Raw genomic sequence first — 20,959 nt, 5'->3', positions numbered from 1 at the left:
AAAATTTTTTTGAATTTTTTTTTTTTTTTTTTTTTTTACAAATAAAGCTTCATATTATGAGGATACTTTCTACGACCTTTATCCTGCAGTCATGGTGAGATTATAGATTCCTTCAATCTAAAAAGAAAAAGAATCGAAAACAACAGTGAGGTATTGATTCTTGGAATCGATTTTGTTGATTCCAGAACCAGGAATCGGAATCGGACTCGATTACAAAAATTTCGGAATCGAACAGCCCTACTTGGTACATTATCAGCGCAGCGGCAGACGTTCAATCACGTAATTTACGTCTCTTTGATGATTGGTTGATATCAGAAGAGAGGCTAGCCTCCCCTGCGAGGGTTCTTTTCTCAACACTCCTCAGCGCTGAAAGTGAACAGACACTCGATGCTGATCTCATCCCCCGGCCTCCCCCTACCCTTCTCTATCACCAAGCGGTTGTTATTACATCAGCAGATTCGGCACATTCGCGATAGAAAAGCGGCGCTTTCACGTTATGGTATTACAACTGTGAAATTACAAACAAAAAAATACACATTCTGAGACATGAACTGAAATGAATTGTGAATTTTATTAAGATTAAATCGTCCTTCTTCCATTTTCACCTCAAAATTATGGGGAAGCTGTGCCTCCCCCGACGAGCCGCCACTGACACCGAGAGATGTTACATGTAATGTCCGAGAGAGTTTATTATCTCTCTGTTGCTATGGTAATAATGATGACATGGCGCTATGGAGAGAAAGCTGCAAGCTGCTATTTAATATGCGAAAGAATTTAGACCACTAAAATAAACTCGCGACATGGCATTTAACGTAAAATTAAACACAAGCCTCCGTAGTTTATGTTGTCTCGTCTGCCACATTTCAGTCCCTAATAGCAGAGCTCAAATCTGGGCTGTTGTCCACATTGTAGTAGGCACTGTGCTGATGCTAGGTTTATAGCAATACGATTTCGTGAATTCTCAAATACAGGTGTGTGGCAGATACATTAGGCTATGTTTAACTTAGAAGGATAGATAAGAACACAACAAATTATTTAATTCATGTCTATTTACATTTAAAATCAAACGTTTCATCTCAGACTCTAAATAGCAATGGTCAAAATTTGCAGAACAAAACATGGTATGTCATGTCATAGATTGTCTTACCTTTTCTCTCTCTGCTAAAGGCCATTATCCAGAATTGAAGGCAGCCCAAGTGTGTCTCAACTCTCTTTTAGCTTTCAGTTTGTACAAGAGCCCTGCACAGCTACTTTTATAGACTGCTGCTCATCTGCATTGCTGCATTATTTGATGTAGTGGAGAGGAGACCCACCCTATGTTTTGACACTTAATGACTGTTTGCAAAAAAAAAAAAAAAAGAAGTCCTATCTTGATTGCTAAAGCTAACCTACTTCCTGCGTGTTAACTATATAACAAATAATGATAATGATAGGCCTATATCTAACATGACTCATGTCTGATTTGTGGAAAATCTAGTAAAACAAGAACAGAGGTCCAGTATGAGTCTAACGATACCATTTACATATTCTTGTTTAGGCATAATTTTAAAGATACCAAGCATCCAGATCAAAGTGACCCAAATTAGGTTGTTTTTAACCAAGGAGTTGTGTGTATGTATGTGTGTGTGTGTGTGTGTGTGTGTAATGTATTTTGGTCAGCCTTTGGAAATAGCCTGTGGGTTGTTCTATTTTAAGTAGCATTTCGTTAGTTCACACTTATATATAATTAGCTAAAGTATGGTAATGCATATTTGGCGTGCTGTCCGGGGAAGGGCTCCGAGCTTGGGAATGGCGAACCTAGAGTACCCCCCCCCCCGTATAAGTGTAGTAAGAAATCGAAGTGAGGAGTTCCACTTGTGTTAATTAGGCTAAGTATCTGACGCGCTCCTCCCTAACTTTGTTAATAAAACATCATTACAATTATACTAAAATGTAAGTTTGTGCTGCAATCTACTGTAGACATCATTCTGTTGACAGCATTAACAATGAAAAACATAATAGCAAATTTCAATAGTCAGTGGAGAAGGAGAATTGAATGAGTTAATTTATTATTATATTTTTTTTTACATATGTAATTTTAGCTGTATGACTGAATCTATATAGGCTAGCCAGTTTACTTGTGTTTTAGTTTTGGTTATAGGGATACAATGCAATCTATAGTCTCTCTTTGATAAATTGCAACTCATTTTATTTAGCTACTGTAGGGAAAGGACATTGTCAGTGAAGGCTAGATTCTCAGCCACAGTTTCTTGGAAACCTCGTGATTTCTCCAGAAATCCCCTCACTGCTGCCTACAGACGTTCTTCAAGTGGATGTACATGCCTTCTGTAGTATAATGGGGAATTATGATTATGAAATCAATATTTACATCCAAGATTGTAGAATCTAAAGAAAGCTAATAGCTTTTATTTTTGTACTTTAAAAAAATAAACATCCAGACCATACATTTTACATAGCATTAATTATCAATCAAAATGGCCATTCATCCTGAATATGTCAGGTTGAGTTATTTCTTGGCAGCTCTGGACTGTATTTAGACAATTAAATAAATGAGATGAGAAATAATGGCCAGTAGTTAATGAATTCACTCTACTATTGCATCAGTTGGACAGTGACATCTACTGGAATTAACCTGTTAATGTTCTTTTTTTTTTTTTTTTTTCTTTTTTTTTAAAAATATAAACGCATGAGGTCACTAGTTCATATCAAAACGTGTAATTATTCAAATTACCGGTGGTAACAAACATATTAGTTTTTGAAGGAATGAAGCTGAGGGTCTCATGCTGTTTACATAGCAATTATGTATCACAGTATTTCTGTTTACAGTAGTTTCTGACTCCTCCACTTCACAACATGACAGTTGCATATTGTGGGAGAAAATGATGATGAAAGAATGGATTCTGACCCTTTTTTTACAGTCCAACTGTAAATATTAATCTTGTGTAGTGGGACACGATGCAATATATGTTACACTGCCTGCATGATGTCATGGTAATTTAGCTCAAGGTGAATGACAAAAAATTTAGTGACCATTTTCTTTTGATCTGTCTCTTTAGAAGAGGAAATGCCGAATTGAAGTTTAATGGGATCTTGGCAGTGCTGTCTGTCCATTACCGTGATGTTTTGAGGTCTTGTATCTCTGAGCATCATGTTTTTTTGTCCCTCTCTTCTGCTAAAATGCCCTATTACAAGATTTATAGGCTACTGAAACAAAAATCAGAAAGTTTCTTGAAATGAATCTGACCAGAAAACTGCACATTTGATTTGAGTGATTGTAAAACTATGTTCAGTGTGGACTTTATTACATTTATTCAAACTTTATACTTTCTTGGTCCACTTATTGCTTTAAAAATAGTAATACTTTTACTCGGCAAGAATGCATCAAATTGATCAAAAGTGACATTAAAGACATTTATAATTTTATAAAAGATTTCTATCTCAGATAAATGCTGTTCTTTTGAATTTTTGAACGCTGTTCTTTCTTTTCCTCAAAAAATCCTGAAAGAAAAGAACATTACGGTTTTTTGCAAAAATATTAAGCAACTGTTTTCAACACTGATAAATGTTGAAAAAAATGAAAAATTCTTGAGCAGCAAATCAGCATTTTAAAATGATTTCTGAAGGTTCATGTGACACTGACTAGAATAATGGCTGCTGAAAATTCAGCTTTGCCATTATGGAATAAATAACATTATAAAATACATTTAAAACAATTATTTTAAATTGTATTATTTTTTACAATAATTTTTTACAACAATATTGTTTTTACTTTAAGATTTTACCCACCCCAAACTTTTGAATGGTAGTGTACTGGCCTATATAATGAATAAAACAAGAAATAATATCCAGTTGTTGCTGAATGAACTAGACTCCACAGTATCAATTAAACACTGACATCTAATGGATCAAAAGTGTATTTATTTTATTTTGTCATACCACATGAGGTCACTAGTTCACTTCAAAATCATGTGAAGATGTAATTATGATCAAAACAAGTTTGTATGAACTGTGTTGCAGTGCTTTAGTAAAACAAGTCATGTCAATGTATTTGTAATTTCTGTGTTTGTCACTTAAATGCATAGTTATCCACTAGTGTATAAGCACCCACTGTATTTGTTGTGGCAGGTGCCCTTAAATATCCCTGTTTAATTCTGTAAGCCACTAACTGTTGCTGGCATGTTTGCTGGTGAACGTGAATGAGCAGATGATAAGAACACAGTGACAAATCATTTTGGCCGCTTGAAGGCTGCTGCACATGTTAGCTAGCGGGGGCTAATCTGCATTTGTTCTTATCATCTGCTCATTCACGTTCACCAGCAAACATGCCAGCAACAGTTAGTGGCTTACAGAATTAAACAGTCATATTTAAGGGCACCTGCCACAGCAAATACAGCGGGTGCTTGATGAATAAAACGAATGTACAGTGACTCTGCACTGTTCGGAGGATGATGAGGATCTAGTCATATTCAGCAAAGTTACTGTTAAGCAAATCCTTGTCAAAAAAGCCCCTCACGTAGGAGGTCACAATGTTTATGATGCATCATGCTCATTGACAATGGCTAGGCACAATTCCAATCCTCTTTCTCTCAGAGTGAGGATGGTGGAGTCACTGTCAGCTCTGAGCTGCTGACACACAGAAAGTTAGCTGGTGTTCTGATGAGAGATGTTTGGGTGTTGGATTAGTTCTCCTTCGTTGGTTGCTGCAGTTGAAAATTAGGACAGTTTTATTGCAGTATTAGCAATTTGAACTATTATATATGGAAACCCCAAAATATGTAAGGGAAAAAAATGGTTTAATCTTAATTATAATATATAATTATAATTATAAAATATAATTATAAGATAAAAATTCAGAATTCTGACATTAAAAGTTGATATTATTAGATACCAAGTCAGAATTATGAGATTAAAAAGTAAAAATTTACATGAAAGTTCGAAATTATGACACAAGTCATAATGATGGTTAATCGTAATTAGGAGATTCAAAAATTATTAGGAAAGTCAAAATTATGACATGCTGTAAATAATGCTGTTGACATTATGAGATGCTAAATTATGAATATGAGATAAAAAATATGTTATGTTATGACATACTAAGTCATAATTATGAGGTAAAAAGTAAAAATTTAATTGACAAATTATCTGTTATTCACATTTTGACTTTTGTTAAAAATTTCACTTATGTCATAATTCTGGCTTTTTATGTCATAATTATGATTTACCATAGCATGCTTTTTTTTCTTATGTGACAATAATAGGCGTCCATAATCATAGGCTTTTAAGATGCTTTCTTGACAAACTAGATACTAAGGCAATTGAAGTGACTAAGAATAAAATGCAGGCACTTACAAAGGCAAGTAAGAGTGAAAACATCATGCTTTCTGAAGAGGATCAAAATTTCAAGAAAATTCCATTGCAATTATATCGATCATCTAAAGTTGTCATTAAATGCAAGTGCATTCTGTGAAGTAATCGGTCCAATTGAGCCGAAGTTCAGAAAGCTGATTCACTAAGAAAAGGCTTTTATTCGACACAATTCCCACCTCTTGGGGACCACCATGTTGCCATCACACAAATGATACTGAATTTACATCAGAACTCCAAATCGAAGACTTTTTTCTCAGAATATATTGATCTGGCATTTCTCTGCTGGTATATGTTGTCTACAACTTTTTTTGTTTGTTTGCTTGTTTGCATTATGCATCTGCACACATAGGGGTCAGTATTGGCATCGAATAACTAACACTTTATTTTTATTTACTGATTGTTTGCTATAATTACACCCTTTTTTTTATTGTTTTTGAAAGTCTCATATGCTCTCTTATGCTTATGGCCAGTTATTTTTAAATAACTGATTTCTATTTTAAAATATTTTAAAACGGAACTTATTTCTGTGATGGCGAAGCTGTTTTTCCAGCCTCCTTACTCCAGTCACAAGATCCTTCAGAAATCATTCTAATATGCTGATTCGCTGCATTTATTATTATCAGTGTTGAAAACAGCTGTGCTGCTTAATATTTTTGTGGAAACTGTGATGCATTTCTCCTAAGATTCTTTGATGAATAGAAAGTACTAAAGAACAGCATTTAGCCTATGTGAAACATAAATCTTATGTAACGTTATAAATGTCTTTACTGTCACTTTCAATCAATTTAATGCATCCTTCCTGAAAAGCAAAGTACTAGTTTCTTTTAAACAAAATCGTACTGACCCCAAACTTTTGAACAGTAGTGTATGTCATTTTTGGAGGTCTCTTAAAAGCATGAAATGGACTTTGGGAGTACTACACGGACACAGCAACTGAACTGGGAATGCTAATGGATTTCTAACGGCTATCTTTTTCCCAGGTATTATAAAGCTTCTTGTGTGAGTAAGTACTGGACATCTGCACTGGCCCTTAATCGCTGGGTCTCTTGGGACTTTTAGATGCATTCAGGGCGCTCTGTGCCTCGTTAACTGTTATTGCCCCGTGGATTCTGTCTCTCCACAGACTGCGTGACTCTTCCAAGAGAACCCGGGAGTCTGTATTTGGAAATCCTGCGACTCATTATTAAGAATAATAATCACCTCGGTAACCAGAGGGCAATTCCTAATCAGGCTCCCCTAGGCTCATCTGCAAGCCTGTAATGTAAATGTGCTCATTATCCCTCCTCAGTCACCTTCAGTCACTCTCTCTGCCCAAATGGCATAAAAATATTAGGCAAGATTTTTTTTTTCCTTAGGATCCTTTTTAAATTAGTTTAGTTAGTGTGTTTGTTTAGCATGTGCTATACCCCAGCTAGGAATGTTATTGTTCTAAGAATGTTCCGAGAACATTCGGTTGCGTACGTATATGTGGGGCGGAGCTATCAAAATAGGGGCAAGACCCTTTTGGGGTAGGGGTGTGTTTGTTTTGGTGATTTCAAATATCAACATTGGCTACCAGAAATCCCTTACTCTGCCTTTAAGCGGAAACTTTCCATTCGACATTGGATGTGGACTCAAATGTTGCTCAGATGTCAACTTTTGGTTGAAAGTAAAAACCCAACCTTAGTTTGATGATGTTCCAACTTCATTAAATAACTCCAAAAACAGCATTACCAGCTTCACTTATTATAAACCAGATTGACTTTATTTCTGTCAGACATTTACAAAAGGTCTTATTGAATGGTTGTTGTATTTTTAAATGCTATGCTAAAAACCAAAATTGAAATTAGAACCGTACACACAAAATGCTGCCTGAAAAGTAAAATATTGACTTTTTGTTTTGAATATTGAATATTGATTTTTGTTAATGACTTTTTGCACTTTTAATAAACATTTGAAAAATGCACAAATTATTATCGAAAAATGTCGATTTTAATAAGTTTTCTTTGGCCAAATAATAATAATATGTTTCATTTACATATGTATGTTTTCAGCCGCAAGTTTTATTTTAGTTCCCAGAATGTTTTGCTAAAAGTTAGGATAACATTCTCTAAAAACATTCTAAAAATGTTTATTGATAACATTATTAGAACATTATCCTCTAACATTCTAATTAAAATTTAAGTGGGAAACTTTCCATTCGACATTGGATGTGGACTCAAATGTTGCTCAGATGTCAACTTTTGGTTGAAAGTAAAAACCCAACCTTAGTTTGATGATGTTCCAACTTCATTAAATAACTCCAAAAACAGCATTACCAGCTTCACTTATTATAAACCAGATTGACTTTATTTCTGTCAGACATTTACAAAAGGTCTTATTGAGATTAACTGTGGTTTAGATGTTAATGTCTGTTTGAAAGTAATAGTTTGGTTTTACGTCACCATGACGGTGATACTTGTTTAAGTGCTAAGTGCTTTAGTTGGGCAATTTGACTAGACTTTTTGATGTTTTTCTCTAGCTGTTGTAGCTATTTTTGGTATGGCAAAAACAGCGAGAGAACATGTGATTAAATTATGTTTGTTACTTGCTGATGATTAAGATATCATCATATAGCAGTCTGATTATCTGACTTCATCTAGTCTAATCTATGGTATTAGTTGCACATTATTTATGGTTATACAGACCGAGATCCAAGATTTTAATTAGATAATTTCAAGAATTAAAAAAAACCTTCTTTGTCACACAAACATCAAGAATCAGTGTATGAATCTCAACAATGGTGAGATTCACCATTGTTGAAAAAGAAGAAAAGCTTCATGCTGCAATGTTTTCTGGGTGCATCATACAAAGCTCATGCAGGGTTCCCAGAATGCATTGCGACATGAAGCATGTCACCATTGTTGAGATTCATACACTGATTCTTGATGTCTGTGTGTGTCTAAGCATTCAGTAGTTCAAAGTGATTTGTGAACAATGTGTTTTAAAAATTACAGATAGAAATACAGATTATGCTGTTGAAATACATCATTTAAAAAAATTACAGATAGAAATACAGATTATCTGATTAGAACATTGCTGGACCTTACACAGTTGAAACACACTACTACAGTCATTAATATGAAATTAATAGCATAGATTAGACTCTAGATGAGATCAGTTAATCAGATCACTAAATGATGATAATATCTTTATTATCAGCAAGTAGCCAACATTGTCTGATCACATTTTCTCTTGCTGTTTTTGTCATAACAAACACAGTTACAGCAGCTAAGAACATCAAAAAGTCAAGAGTCAAATTGCCCAACTAAAGCAAACACTTCTCACCATAATGGTGACATCAAACCAAACTATTACTTTCAAACAGACATCAACACACCTCTGTTAATCTCAATAAGAACATTTGTAAATGTATGACAGAAATAAAGTGAATCTGGTTTATAAGTGAAGCTGGTAATGCTGTTTTTGGAGTTATTTACGCTGGAGCTTGACATCAAACAAAGGTTGGGTTTTCACTTTCAACCAAAATTTGACCTCTGAGCAATGTAAGTCCACATCTAGTGTGATGGGAAGCTTTATTAGAATGCTAGACGATAATGTTCTAACAATGTTATCAACAAACATTTTTAGAATGTTTTTAGAGAATGTTATCTTACCTTTTAGCAAAACATTCTGGGAACTAAAATAAAACTTGCCGCTGAAAACATTCCCAGAACATGAAAAATTTCTAGATGTGTGACGTGACATGTGGCCAAGTATGGTGACCCATACTCGGAATTAGTGCTCTGCATTTATTCCATCCAAAGTGCGCACACACACAGTAGTGAACACACACACACCAGCAGGAGCAGTGGGCAGCCATTTTTGCTGCGGCGCCCGGGGAGCAGTTGGGCGTTCGGTGCCTTGCTGAAGGGCACCTCAGTCGTGGTATTGAAGGTGGGAGAGAGCGCTGTACATTCACTCCCCCCACCTACAATCCTGAGGGGGTTACGAGTCCAACTCTCTAACCATTAGGCCACGACTTCCCCATATCGATGGGATACTCGCAATCACACGATTGAAAAACTGGTTGAATGGACTGGTTGAAATATGCTTTTTCTTAACAACAAATAATTTGGAAAAACTGACAAGAAAAATAAAGCAATAGAAGTCCACTGCAATTAAACCAGGCTTCCCTATGTAGTCATTGTGATGGAAGTAAAAAGGAATGTCCAACACAGTTTATTTGGAAGAAGAAATTGAGGTCAGCATTCATCTAAAGGAAATTAAAGTTAACAGGAAGCGACCCCTATGGAAATGAACGACTCACAATCTTGATTATTTGAATGAACATCAAGATCTATTATCATTTAGAGAAAATTATTCAGGGACTGTTGGCCTCTGACATGTTGTAATTGCAAATGACATGAAACGCTTTTGATAAAAGAAGAAAGAGTCGCCTTTCTGACAGAAAAACTCTACGTAGTGTGCTTCATATACTTAAGTAACAAGAGGTCAATTTTGAGGCAATAAGAAGTAACTTTTTAGAAAAGAGAAAGAGGCAGAAGATGAGAGTTCAACTTTATCATATGATGAGTTTTTTTTTTTTTTTTATGTTTTCGCTTGGATTGTTGTTGTGTGTGAATTCTTATCAGACTAGGGTGAAAAATTCTCGTAGACTTACACTGAAGGAGGATCTTAAGCCATATTTAAGAACTTGGGCTCTTTTGACTTGGGACAGTAACTAACCACCCAGCATATATTAGAAACAACATACCAACACCCTATCATAAGAAATTTCGTAAGTGATAGGAATGTTAGAAAATAAAATTAAAGTATCAGCAACTTTTGCTAATATATAAAAACCAAAGAGATGTTTAACAGTGTGCATGTTTTTAAAATGTATTATTTGTATTTTGTTGTTGGAATATTTTATGTAATACATATTACAAACCAACCACCCAAACAAAATAATACTAAACCCCTCTTCTCCCCATTCTTGTTTTGCCATTTGAACAAAAGATTACTTGTTAATTACATAATTACGTTATTTATTCTGTTACTCTATATAAATCATATGCAAAGCAACCTGAGATTTTTAATGAAATCAATGACCACTTTCAAGATATGTAAAAGATTCACAGCACAACAAATTTTTATATGCGAACAAAAGTTCAATACACAACAAAATTAAGCTATGACACCACACAAATGCTCCCGATCAGTATGCGGTGTAGAATTCTTCCATTTTGACACTGCCCTCTTGTGGTTGGGAGCATCTATGTTGCGTGTTAGCTCATTTGTTTTCAACTTTTATTTCCTTTGTAAATGTTGTTGCCTTGTGCTACCACAATGGATGGCTTTGTCATATGCATCTTTTGAAGAAGAAAAAAATGTTTTAGTTTAACTTATTCGTACCAATCACACATTCTTTTTTGCAGTGATGCAAAAGAAAAAACATTTTGGGTTCCCCAAAGAACAGTCCATTTTTTCTTAGTCTGAAGGACATTTTAATGATCTATTCTAAAGAACCTTTTGCGTGATGGAAAGTTTCCATGGATGTTAAAGGTTCTTCATGGAAACATCAATGCTAATAAAGAACCTTTATTTTTAAGAGTGTATTTCTATCAAAACATGATGCTTTCAGTTTCCACTGAAAACACACTTTCCTCTTTTCCACTTTATTTCCCTTCTATATTATCTGATATAAAAGCTTTTGTGAATTGCTAGTTGCTATTGTGTAGTGGGGGAAAAGTAACAGCAAATAGTAGTCTGCAGTGCACATGTGATATGAATTTAATCAGCCATGGTCAAGAAATATGAATGTGTAATATTATTTCTGTGAGGGCTCGCTCATAGGTGGAGTGCTGCTGAATTCAGTCTTTGCTGTGAACGATAGCAGGGCAAGGTGGTAGTGTGTGTGTGTGTGAGGAACAGAATAGGGGTCTGGCTGGCAAGGTTAAATTTAGCGGCTGATTAGACTGTATGAATTTTAATCTGCCTCTGACAAAGGTTCAACAGCACCCCTCCGCTCACCAAATCTCATTCTTCCTGATCCTGTCTTTTCCCCCCGCTCTCTACCTCTCCATCTGTCTCTCTCGCTCCCCTCCACTAACCAGGCTCTTCTTTCTCCTGGTCTCTCTCTGTATCTGTCTGTACATATGTGCCTGGGGTTATAATGATAAGAGGGGATAGAGCTGATTTGAATGTGACTCAGGTGGGGGCCTCGACTCTCTCCATCTCTCTCTTCCTTGATGAGATTGTAATGGATGAGGATGATTGTGAATGCATATTCATCGACCGTAGATGGCGGCTCAGAAGCGTGACCCAGAGGTTGCGATGAGTTTATTTTCCTCCTCGGTTAACAGGTGGGCTTCTCTGGAAACTCATGTTGAATCACTGCACACCTCCACAAGATTTAAGTTGTCACCTAAAAGATTTAAACTGTCACAAATCGTTTCACTGGCAGCGAGAAGGACATCCGTGGGTTTTGGGTATCCTCCTCTGCACCATGTTACATCATGGAGGATAAATACTAATGAATTAAATCAGAGAATACTGTGGAAATCAAAGGTGAAGTGTTTAATTTGTGTGTTACTAGCAGCAGTGATGTAGCGCTTGCTACATGATGTGGGCATACTGGAATCCAACCGCATACATTTTACAGAATGTTATTATAATTTAATATAACAATATTATATATATATATATATATATACAGTGTTGGGGGTAACACATTACATGTAACGCGAGTTACGTAATCATACTTTTACGCATTACTTTTTAATTTACAAGAGAATATCTGAGTTACTTTTTCAAATAAGTAACGCAACTAACTTTTTTTCCCAATTTATTGATTGACAGCTCTCCTGTCCCCATGTTTGAGAGAAATCAGAAGATGTTACTGTAATTCTAAAATAAATATATGCATTAATTCATCTCTCACAAAAAAAAAAAACTGATTCAGTATTCCTCAAAATGAATAAAAATAATGCAACTCAGAAAATGACACAAACCTGCAATAATTAAATGTTAAACACAAATATACTTTATGTATTTAATCCCATTCTATTAACCAATGTATTTGCTTCTGACCAGTTCAAACATACTAAGCAAAAATTACTCTAGACAAAGATTTGTCTTTTTTTTTTTATTGCTGAAGTGTGTTGAAATTTCTTCTTCATTCTACTGTAGGGACGTACATTTACTTTCCCTTCAGCCTGAGGCTTATTCATTTCACTTTTGGTGTGAAAAGGCTTTTATATTTGCCAAAAATATAACTTTTTTATTTACAAACCAAACAAGCAAGCCCTGTCCAGATTTAAAAAGTAACGTAACGCATTACTTTCCATAAAAAGTACGTAATTAGTTATTTTATGGAGTAACGCAATATTGTAATGTATTACTTTTAAAAGTAACTTTCCCCAACACTGTGTGTGTGTGTGTGTGTGTGTGTATATATATATATATATATATAAAATTCAGTAATATGAATAATTTAATATATATATATAATTCAGTAATCACAGCTATTTCTTACAAAGTTCAAATATACTCATAACTGTTCAAAGTAAATTAGTAATATAAAGTTTAATTTTAAGTAAAAAAATGTTACATTACAATAAAATGTAAGCACACATCAATTACATATTTTGTTTTACTTGTATTTTATGTATTTTTATTTGCAGTCAGTATTTTCAAGTATGTAAAATATGCATGAATTATTGAAGAATATTTTTATTTATGATTATTGGTTATGTATAATTTAATTGTGTATGCTGACATCATTAATGTACCACACAGTTATAATATATTATTATTACTCAGAGTTATAAAAATGTTATATAATTGTCACAAGTACAGAAGGAGATAACATCAACAACAAAGTCTTTATTCACAGGTATTTCAGAGAAGCAGTGTGGTAAACAAGTGAGTATATAATTCAATGACGATAGATAGCACTTAGCTTGAGCATAAACAGTTTTTTGTTGTAGGTGCTGGCGGGTGTGCGGTGAAGGCTAAGTGAAGACTGACTGAAGACAGGTAAGTACCCAAGGAGCCATGTAAGTCCTCACACTTGGAGAGAAAGACTAGACAAGGAAGAAGTGGAAAGTAGCTGCTCTTATACAGAGATTGATGAGATCATCTATGGCAGGTGTGGTGATGACTGACTGTGTGCAGGTGTTGACCAGAAGGGATGCTGGGAAATGTAGTTCCCAGTGGACTGGGCTGGTGACTGAGGGTAGTGAATGGACTGGTGACTGGGGATTGTGACAAAAATATTTTGATGAACAGGTTTTTATAATCTTGTATTATTTAATATTGGTTGGGAAAACTGTTGTACGTTTTCTGAGAATTGGTCTACATCAGGGGTGCCCAACCCTGTTCCTGGAGATCTACCTTCCTGCAGAGTTTAGCTCCAACCCTGATCAAACACACCTGAACCAACTAATTAGGATCTGAAGGAGCACTTGATAATTACAGACAGGTGTGTTTGATAAGGGTTGGAATGGAACTCTGCAGGAAGGCAGATCTCCAGGACCAGGGTTAGGCACCCCGGTCTACATAGTACTTCTTCTTCTTCTTCTTTTTTCATCCACACCTCATAGTCAAAATCCTTAGGAAAAATAGAAGGACATACACCATTTACATGTGTAAGACCTCCGCTGAACTACTGATTAGCGGCGTGAAGCGGAATTCCAAAAATAATGATTATTTCCAAGCAGCTTTCTCAAACACTCGCTCCAGCAGTAGATGTGTGATTTTTGGATAAATGTATCTGTCTGCTCCCTCTGGCTGACTGGCCGCTGAATATGACCATCAGAGATTATGCCTGCAGACAGCCACTAATTGAGGCCAGTCTATCTATTCACTCCATTTCATGGGTCAGACACCCAGGATGAAATTGTGTGAGGAGACAGACATCCTGAGAGAATGGACTGAATATTTAACCATGTCCAGCCATTCATCCACATGAGGGTTCTCTCACTGAACTGATGATATAAAGAATATATGTGACAATGCTGAAAACTGTCTTTCACAGTTCATATAATGTATGCATGATTTGAGAATGATCCAAAGAGCATCTCAAGCTTCAACAGGAACATCTGAATGTCTGTAGACATTCCCTTGTGAAAATAGTCAAATTTAGCAAAACAAAAAAAAGAGCTACTTACAGAAATAAAGAATATCCTTAAGTGCAAACTAAATGTAATGATATTTATAATTAACTGAACATTTATTATAGTTCAAATTTGTATTAAATACAATGAAGTTAAGAGTGCATTTTAACCCCCTAAGTATGACTTAAAGGGGTCATATGATGTTGCTAAAAAGAACAGTATTTTGTGTATTTGGTGTAATGAAATGTGTTTAAGGTTAAAAAAACACATTATTTTCCACATACTGTACATTATTGTTTCTCCTCTATGCCCCGCCTTTCTGAAACGCGTCATTTTTACAAAGCTCATCGGTCTGAAAAAGCGAGGTGTGCTGTGATTGGCCAGCTATCCAGTGCGTTGTGATTAGGGATGCAACGATTATAGATTTTGTTGGTACGATTATTGTCTCAGGAATAATCATGGTTTTACGATTATGATGATTATTATGCATTTATTCATTTCCCAACATTACTAATGTATAAAATCACATGAACACACTCTTTAGATATGAAAGTGTTATTTATTGCTGGCTTTTGAAACAGAAATAACACAGTAACCAACAATACAGCACAAAATAATAATAAACAAAAGACAAACAAAAGTCCATCTTTCCCACTGGAATTAAAAAAGGTGACCTCTGCTCTGTAAACATCCATGACAGTATTTCTCTTTTGAAAATAACAAATGGAAATAGATCACAAAAGTATTTAATGTTTTCAGTTTCTACATTCTTTACATTTCTTTTCGACCTTGGGTAGAGAATTTGGAAACATGGTGAAAAAAAAAATCTTGTTGGTTTTTACTTATGAATAATACTACAACAGGGATAGTAAATAACAAAGTTAATGAAGTAGCCTATTATTAATATACGACTAATATTAACTTTATTTGTCCCACAGGGGAAACTGTTACTAATGATGGAAATAAACTGAAATATTATTGTAATCTGTCATCCATACGTATTAATTTTAATAATCTTTATAATAATTCATATGACTACATGTGGCCTGAGAAAATCATGTCTATTATCCTGTGATATTCATTAACTATATGAATTGATATAACTATATGAATATATACATTTTCTGCCCCCTTATCTTGAATTATGTGATCATTCTTAATGCATATTAATAAACTGAATCATGACCCTGAATATAAGACGACCGCGTTTTTTCAGATGTATTTCCAAGAAAAAAATATTGTGTTATATTCGGGACAATACGGTACTACAACAGGGATAGTAAATAACAAAGTTAATGAAGTAGCCTATTATTTATATACGATTAATATTAACTTTATTTTGTCCCACAGGGGAAACTGTTACTAATGATGGAAATAAACTGAAATATTATTGTAATCAACTGTCATCCATTCGTATTCATTTTAATAATCTTTATAATAATTCATATGATTTTACATGTGGCCTGAGAAAATCATGTCTACAGTGAGCAGAGGCCGGGGGCTAGAGTGAACGGAGGCCGGGGGCTAGCGTGAGGAACGGCGGGAGGGTTAGAGTAAGCAGAGGCGCGGGCTTGAGAACACTCCAAAGAGAAAGGAAAAATTGAAATCGCATCATATGACCCCTTTAAGTACATCTTAATATCATGTAATTTCATAATTACTTGTATTGTCTTTGAAGTAGAATGAACTAATGAGCATTTATGGTGAACAAAATTATACTTTAATGTAATTACTATTTCAACTTGTATGTCATTTATTTATTTGTAATTACACATTTGTAATGATGAAGTTTAGTACTTTAAAAAAAAAAATATATATATATATATATATTTGGATGATTTGGTTGTGTTTCCGGGCAGTGCGTTTACGGCAGGAAGAGAAACGGCAGCTGGAGGAGAGCAGTAAGGTGAAAGAGCGGAAGAGGAAGAGGGAGAAGTATGCAGAAAGGGTAAGTTCCCTCGTAGAGGTATAAAGTGATGAAGAATCTACTTCCTGTGCAGTGGTGTTCAACAATAGTAATATATATTTTTCAAAAAACAAAAATAAATATATATATATATATATATATATATATCAATAAATGAATATAAACTTTAAATTAGCTTTAAATAATAAAGTAGAATTAGTCATGAAAGTAAACTTTCTTTAAGTGCACTTAAGTGGCCTTTTATGTCATTATTATTATTATTATTATCTGCAAGTACAGTTTTTAAAATATACTTTTAAGATTTGAGTGCAATTGAGTACACTTCTTTTTCACAAAGGACGAGTCACATGATTAATGCCACAAATGTATTTTAAATTTAATAAATGTTTTTCAGGCTTAAATACATAAATAATATTTTCACTAAGGTATAGATCTTCAACCAGTAGTATCTTTCATGCATCTAGCACAACACAGCAAATATGGTATTTTTAAAATTGCATTTATTTGTTTGTTTGTCAATAGTAATAGAAGAGTAAGGATAAAAGAGGACCAAGAAACTATTTCAAATAAATAATCTTATTATTGTTATTATTTTTCTTCTTTTTTGCATAATCTGAGCTAAAGATACTGTTGTTACATTTTTTGCTGATTTGTAATATGTTTTGGAGATTGTAGTCTTCCCACATTCAAGCTAATAGGAGCTGTAGTTGTATGCTTATTGCCTCCACAGAAAGTTGTTCTCTTCCCAATATGGCAACCAAGTGAACAGACTCGGCTTAAGTGGACTTTCAATATGCTGTACAGTGGAAACACTGGCACTTCATAAATACACACACACAAACTGAGACATGTCCGTGCAAGTGACTAAGCATGTTCTGGCCTTTACTTGAATCCACTCTGAACCATCTCTTTATTTTCATCTCCTGAAAATGGCAGGCTGTTTGATTGTAAGAGGCAGGAAGTGCAGGGTATCACAACTATTGATACGAGGTCTAGTCCAGGGGAGAGCTGCTGAGCAGAGAATAAATGAAAGAAAGAGCGAGACAGACAGGAAGTGAGAGCAAAATGATTGTGACTAAAGGAGTGCTGCTGTTTAGTGGTAATTGGATTTGTAATACTCAGAGGAGAAATTGCTCAGCATTGGACATCAATGTTTATTCACGGAAAGAGGTTTCATATCCTGCCGAGACGCAGTTGACCACTCAGGTGTGAAGGATTGAGAAGTGAAGAGAGTTACTGTGTGTCTCTGTGTGTGTGTGTCCTTTTGTTTCTGAAATCTCCTTTGAGCATTCATCCGGATTTGACTTCAGCCACGCGTATCGCCAGTTTGATGTAACGATAATTGATCCCATTAAGTACTGATGAATGTAACCATCCAAATGACGATGCAGTGATTTAATCCACATGTTGCTCTGTAAGAAAATATATTTTCATGTTTTGTTTTTACCAACAATGCTGTAGATTATCTTTATGTTTAGTGTTTTAGGAACTAACATGCAGAACATATTTTAATGATTATTTTATTTTTGCTTTTTGATACAATATGTTAACTTATCATTAGATTACAATAATAATAATAATAATAATAATAATACAATATGATATTCAGTATATTTTATTGTAGTAGTCCCAACAACAACAACAATAATATTCAGAATTATCATCCTCATCATAATTATTATGTTTCATTGTAGTAGTCCAATGATTATTTACTTATGATATCAAACAGCAAAAATAAAACAATAATTAAAAATAGGTTCTGCATATTGGTTATTGATGTTATTAGAATCATCATCATCATCAGTATTATATTTTGTTGTAGTAGCCCAATGCAGCAACAAGGTCATCATGAATATTATGTTTTATTTTTGTCAAGTGATTATTTACTTACTGTTTCAAAAAGCAGAAATAAAACAATAATAAAAAATTAGGTTCTGCCAAATTTCCTTTTGTAAATAAATAAATATAAATATAAATATATATATATTTAATAGAACTTAATTATTAACCTACACATTTGTCACTTGACAATAAATGACTGCTATTTAACAAGTTAAACGATTCTGTAAACAATATATTAAATAATGTACTTGTGCGTTTGCTAATTGTGTGTTGTTGCGACTTCTTTGCATTTTCTTGTATACACACTTGGGATCTGCTGAACTGCTCAATAAATGTTCTTTTCACTTGGAAAGAAACCAGTCGAATCACTGAGGCAAAGAAACACTTAGATGCTCATGTTTCAAGCACATATTACATTGTGTGTACTTTCATCCTATTTATATGTAGTCTATAATTTATCAAATGGGGCTTATGGGGATGCCATAAGCATAAAATCAAGTTACATAATTCTAATTAAACTTGTGCATGTTTGTAAGGAAACCAGCCAGTGCTCAGCTCAACTCAGCTGGAAGAAACAACTGGGTTTGACATTTCCACCGTAAATATCAGCTGTTATTTTAGTGTGGCATCTGGGTGGCTGGCAGGTAGCAGCGTGAACTTTGACTCAGTGTGAGCGCTCTGATCCCAGCTGGGCTGCTCACCATGGAGTGCTGCCGTCCCATGGAGGAGAGGAACCGCCTGAGAACCTCCACCCCGAACCAGACTCACAAATACCTGATGTCAAGATGCTTCTCACGGCTCTATTCACTTTGTGTGAGGGGGTGTGAATATGGGACGCATTTCAGATTCATTGGCACTTGAATTGCTCTGACATCTTCTCTCATTTCCTTATTGTTCATCCACCGTCTGACATCTGCAGACAAATCAAGAAGCACGGCACAATAGGAGCTCTCTGGATTTACAATAGAAGACCAAACCACATGCACAAGGAACAAAAATAGTGAAGTAATTTCACATGCTGACATTTCACCTCTGGCTATTTATTTCTGAAGCTCAGGAGACAGAACAAAGAACATCATCAGTTCTCTTTTGAACTTTCTCGCATCCAATCTCACCTCTTTCTCTTTCTCTCTGCAAACCGTGGTTCCACAGCTTGGCTTGTAAGCTTTCCCCTTTTAAATTACTTTTCAAAATTGCCCCTCTGTGCCGTCAGTGCATGGGTCATTGCTTGAAAACGGAGGATTTTATAATGCTGTCCAAATCACTAATACAAGGTTGTTCTCCAGACCGTAAACACTGGCTTCAGTGTTTCACAAAATGCTCCATGGCAGATCAGTGGTGTGAGCATCTGCATTGAGCTTAATGCTGTCGACTGCTGGAAAAAGCCTGGTTCACCTCCACACGATTGTACTTATGGAGAACACTGAACCTTAAATCAACCAAAAGAACCTTAAATAAACAGAATTTTCATATTAGTGAAAATTGGCTTATGCTGGTTTGGTGCTTAGAGGTTTTCAAACAATGCCAAGTACACAATAGACATTCATACATTTTATATGCTAATATATTATACATTAATAATTAATACATTAAGATCTTTACAATAAGGTTCCATTTGTGCTGTAGTTAATTAACATGAACTAACAAATAAAAATACTTCTAAAGAACGTATTAATCTTATTTAAAGTTATAATTTAAACATTTATTACTACTTATTATTAAATAAGGATTCAACTCATTTAATAATACTTTTATATTACAATAACTATAAGGAATAACTCACCCAAAACTAAAAATTTGCTGAAGATGTAGATGAGTTCAAACAGATTTGCACCGTAATGATGGATTTGCCTCCTACAAACGTGTACCTTTTCGCTTCACAAGATGTTAATTGATGGACTGGAGTCATGTGGATTATTTGTGGATTATTGTGATGTTTTTATCAGCTGTTTGGACTCGCATTCTGACGGCACCCATTCACTGCAGAGGATCCATTGGTGAGCAAGTGATGCAATGCTAAATTTCTCCAAATCTGTTCCGATGAAGAAACCAACTCTTCTACATCTTGGATGGCCTGAGGGTCAGTACATTTTCAGCAAACTGTCATTTTAGGGTGAACTATTCCTTCAACTAATGTTAACTAATGGGACCTTATTGTAAAGTGCTTATGGATGTTATTGCAGGAATACAGACAAAGACAGATGAATAAAGTTCCAAACAGAGTTTAATAATACCATCTACCAAGACAGGCAGGCGTCAAACACATGTATACTGTACGTGATTCGAGACCGGACAAAGAGTGCAGGCAAGGGTACAACTTATAAAGCAAACACAAACGAGATAATTAATCTAACACAGCTCAACAGATCAAACTCATAATGACAGTGACCATAGCAACCAGGAAGTGCGGGAATACCAACAAAGGAAAACAGGAACTGAAGAAATACAAACTAAAAGTTCATGAACTTAAACTAACAGAACATAACTGTGACAATGGACCAGTATATCCATGCCATGGTCAGCTGTTGGAGAACACTGCACACAGACTTAACTTCCTGAGAACCAGGGGGGGAAAAGCTTTGTGAATTTAGTATTTTTTCATGTCATTACATAGTTTAGAGCAGGGGTGGGCAAACTTGGCCCTTCCAGGTCACTTTCCTTCAGAGTTTAGCTCCAACTCTAATCAAACACACCTGAACCAGCTAATCATTGTCTTCAAGACTAATAGAAAGCTACAGGCAGG

The 20,959-nt window shown here is 34.9% G+C and overlaps 1 protein-coding gene across 1 annotated transcript in view; it reads right to left on the bottom strand.

Moving 5' to 3' along the window:
• Positions 1–13,415: 13,415 nt before the first annotated feature.
• Positions 13,416–20,959, bottom strand: part of LOC107746282 (protein LBH-like) — a 15,361-nt gene continuing 7,817 nt past the window's right edge. The window contains exon 3 of the mRNA XM_016560421.1: positions 13,416–13,561. Within this exon, the coding sequence (XP_016415907.1) occupies positions 13,416–13,561 (146 nt within the window). The remainder of the gene's footprint in view (positions 13,562–20,959) is intronic.

This window comes from Sinocyclocheilus rhinocerous, unplaced genomic scaffold (assembly GCF_001515625.1).
Source record: "Sinocyclocheilus rhinocerous isolate Xijiao unplaced genomic scaffold, SAMN03320098_v1.1 scaffold40, whole genome shotgun sequence".
Lineage (NCBI taxonomy): Eukaryota > Metazoa > Chordata > Actinopteri > Cypriniformes > Cyprinidae > Sinocyclocheilus > Sinocyclocheilus rhinocerous.
This window is presented reverse-complemented; position numbering and strand designations above follow the sequence as displayed.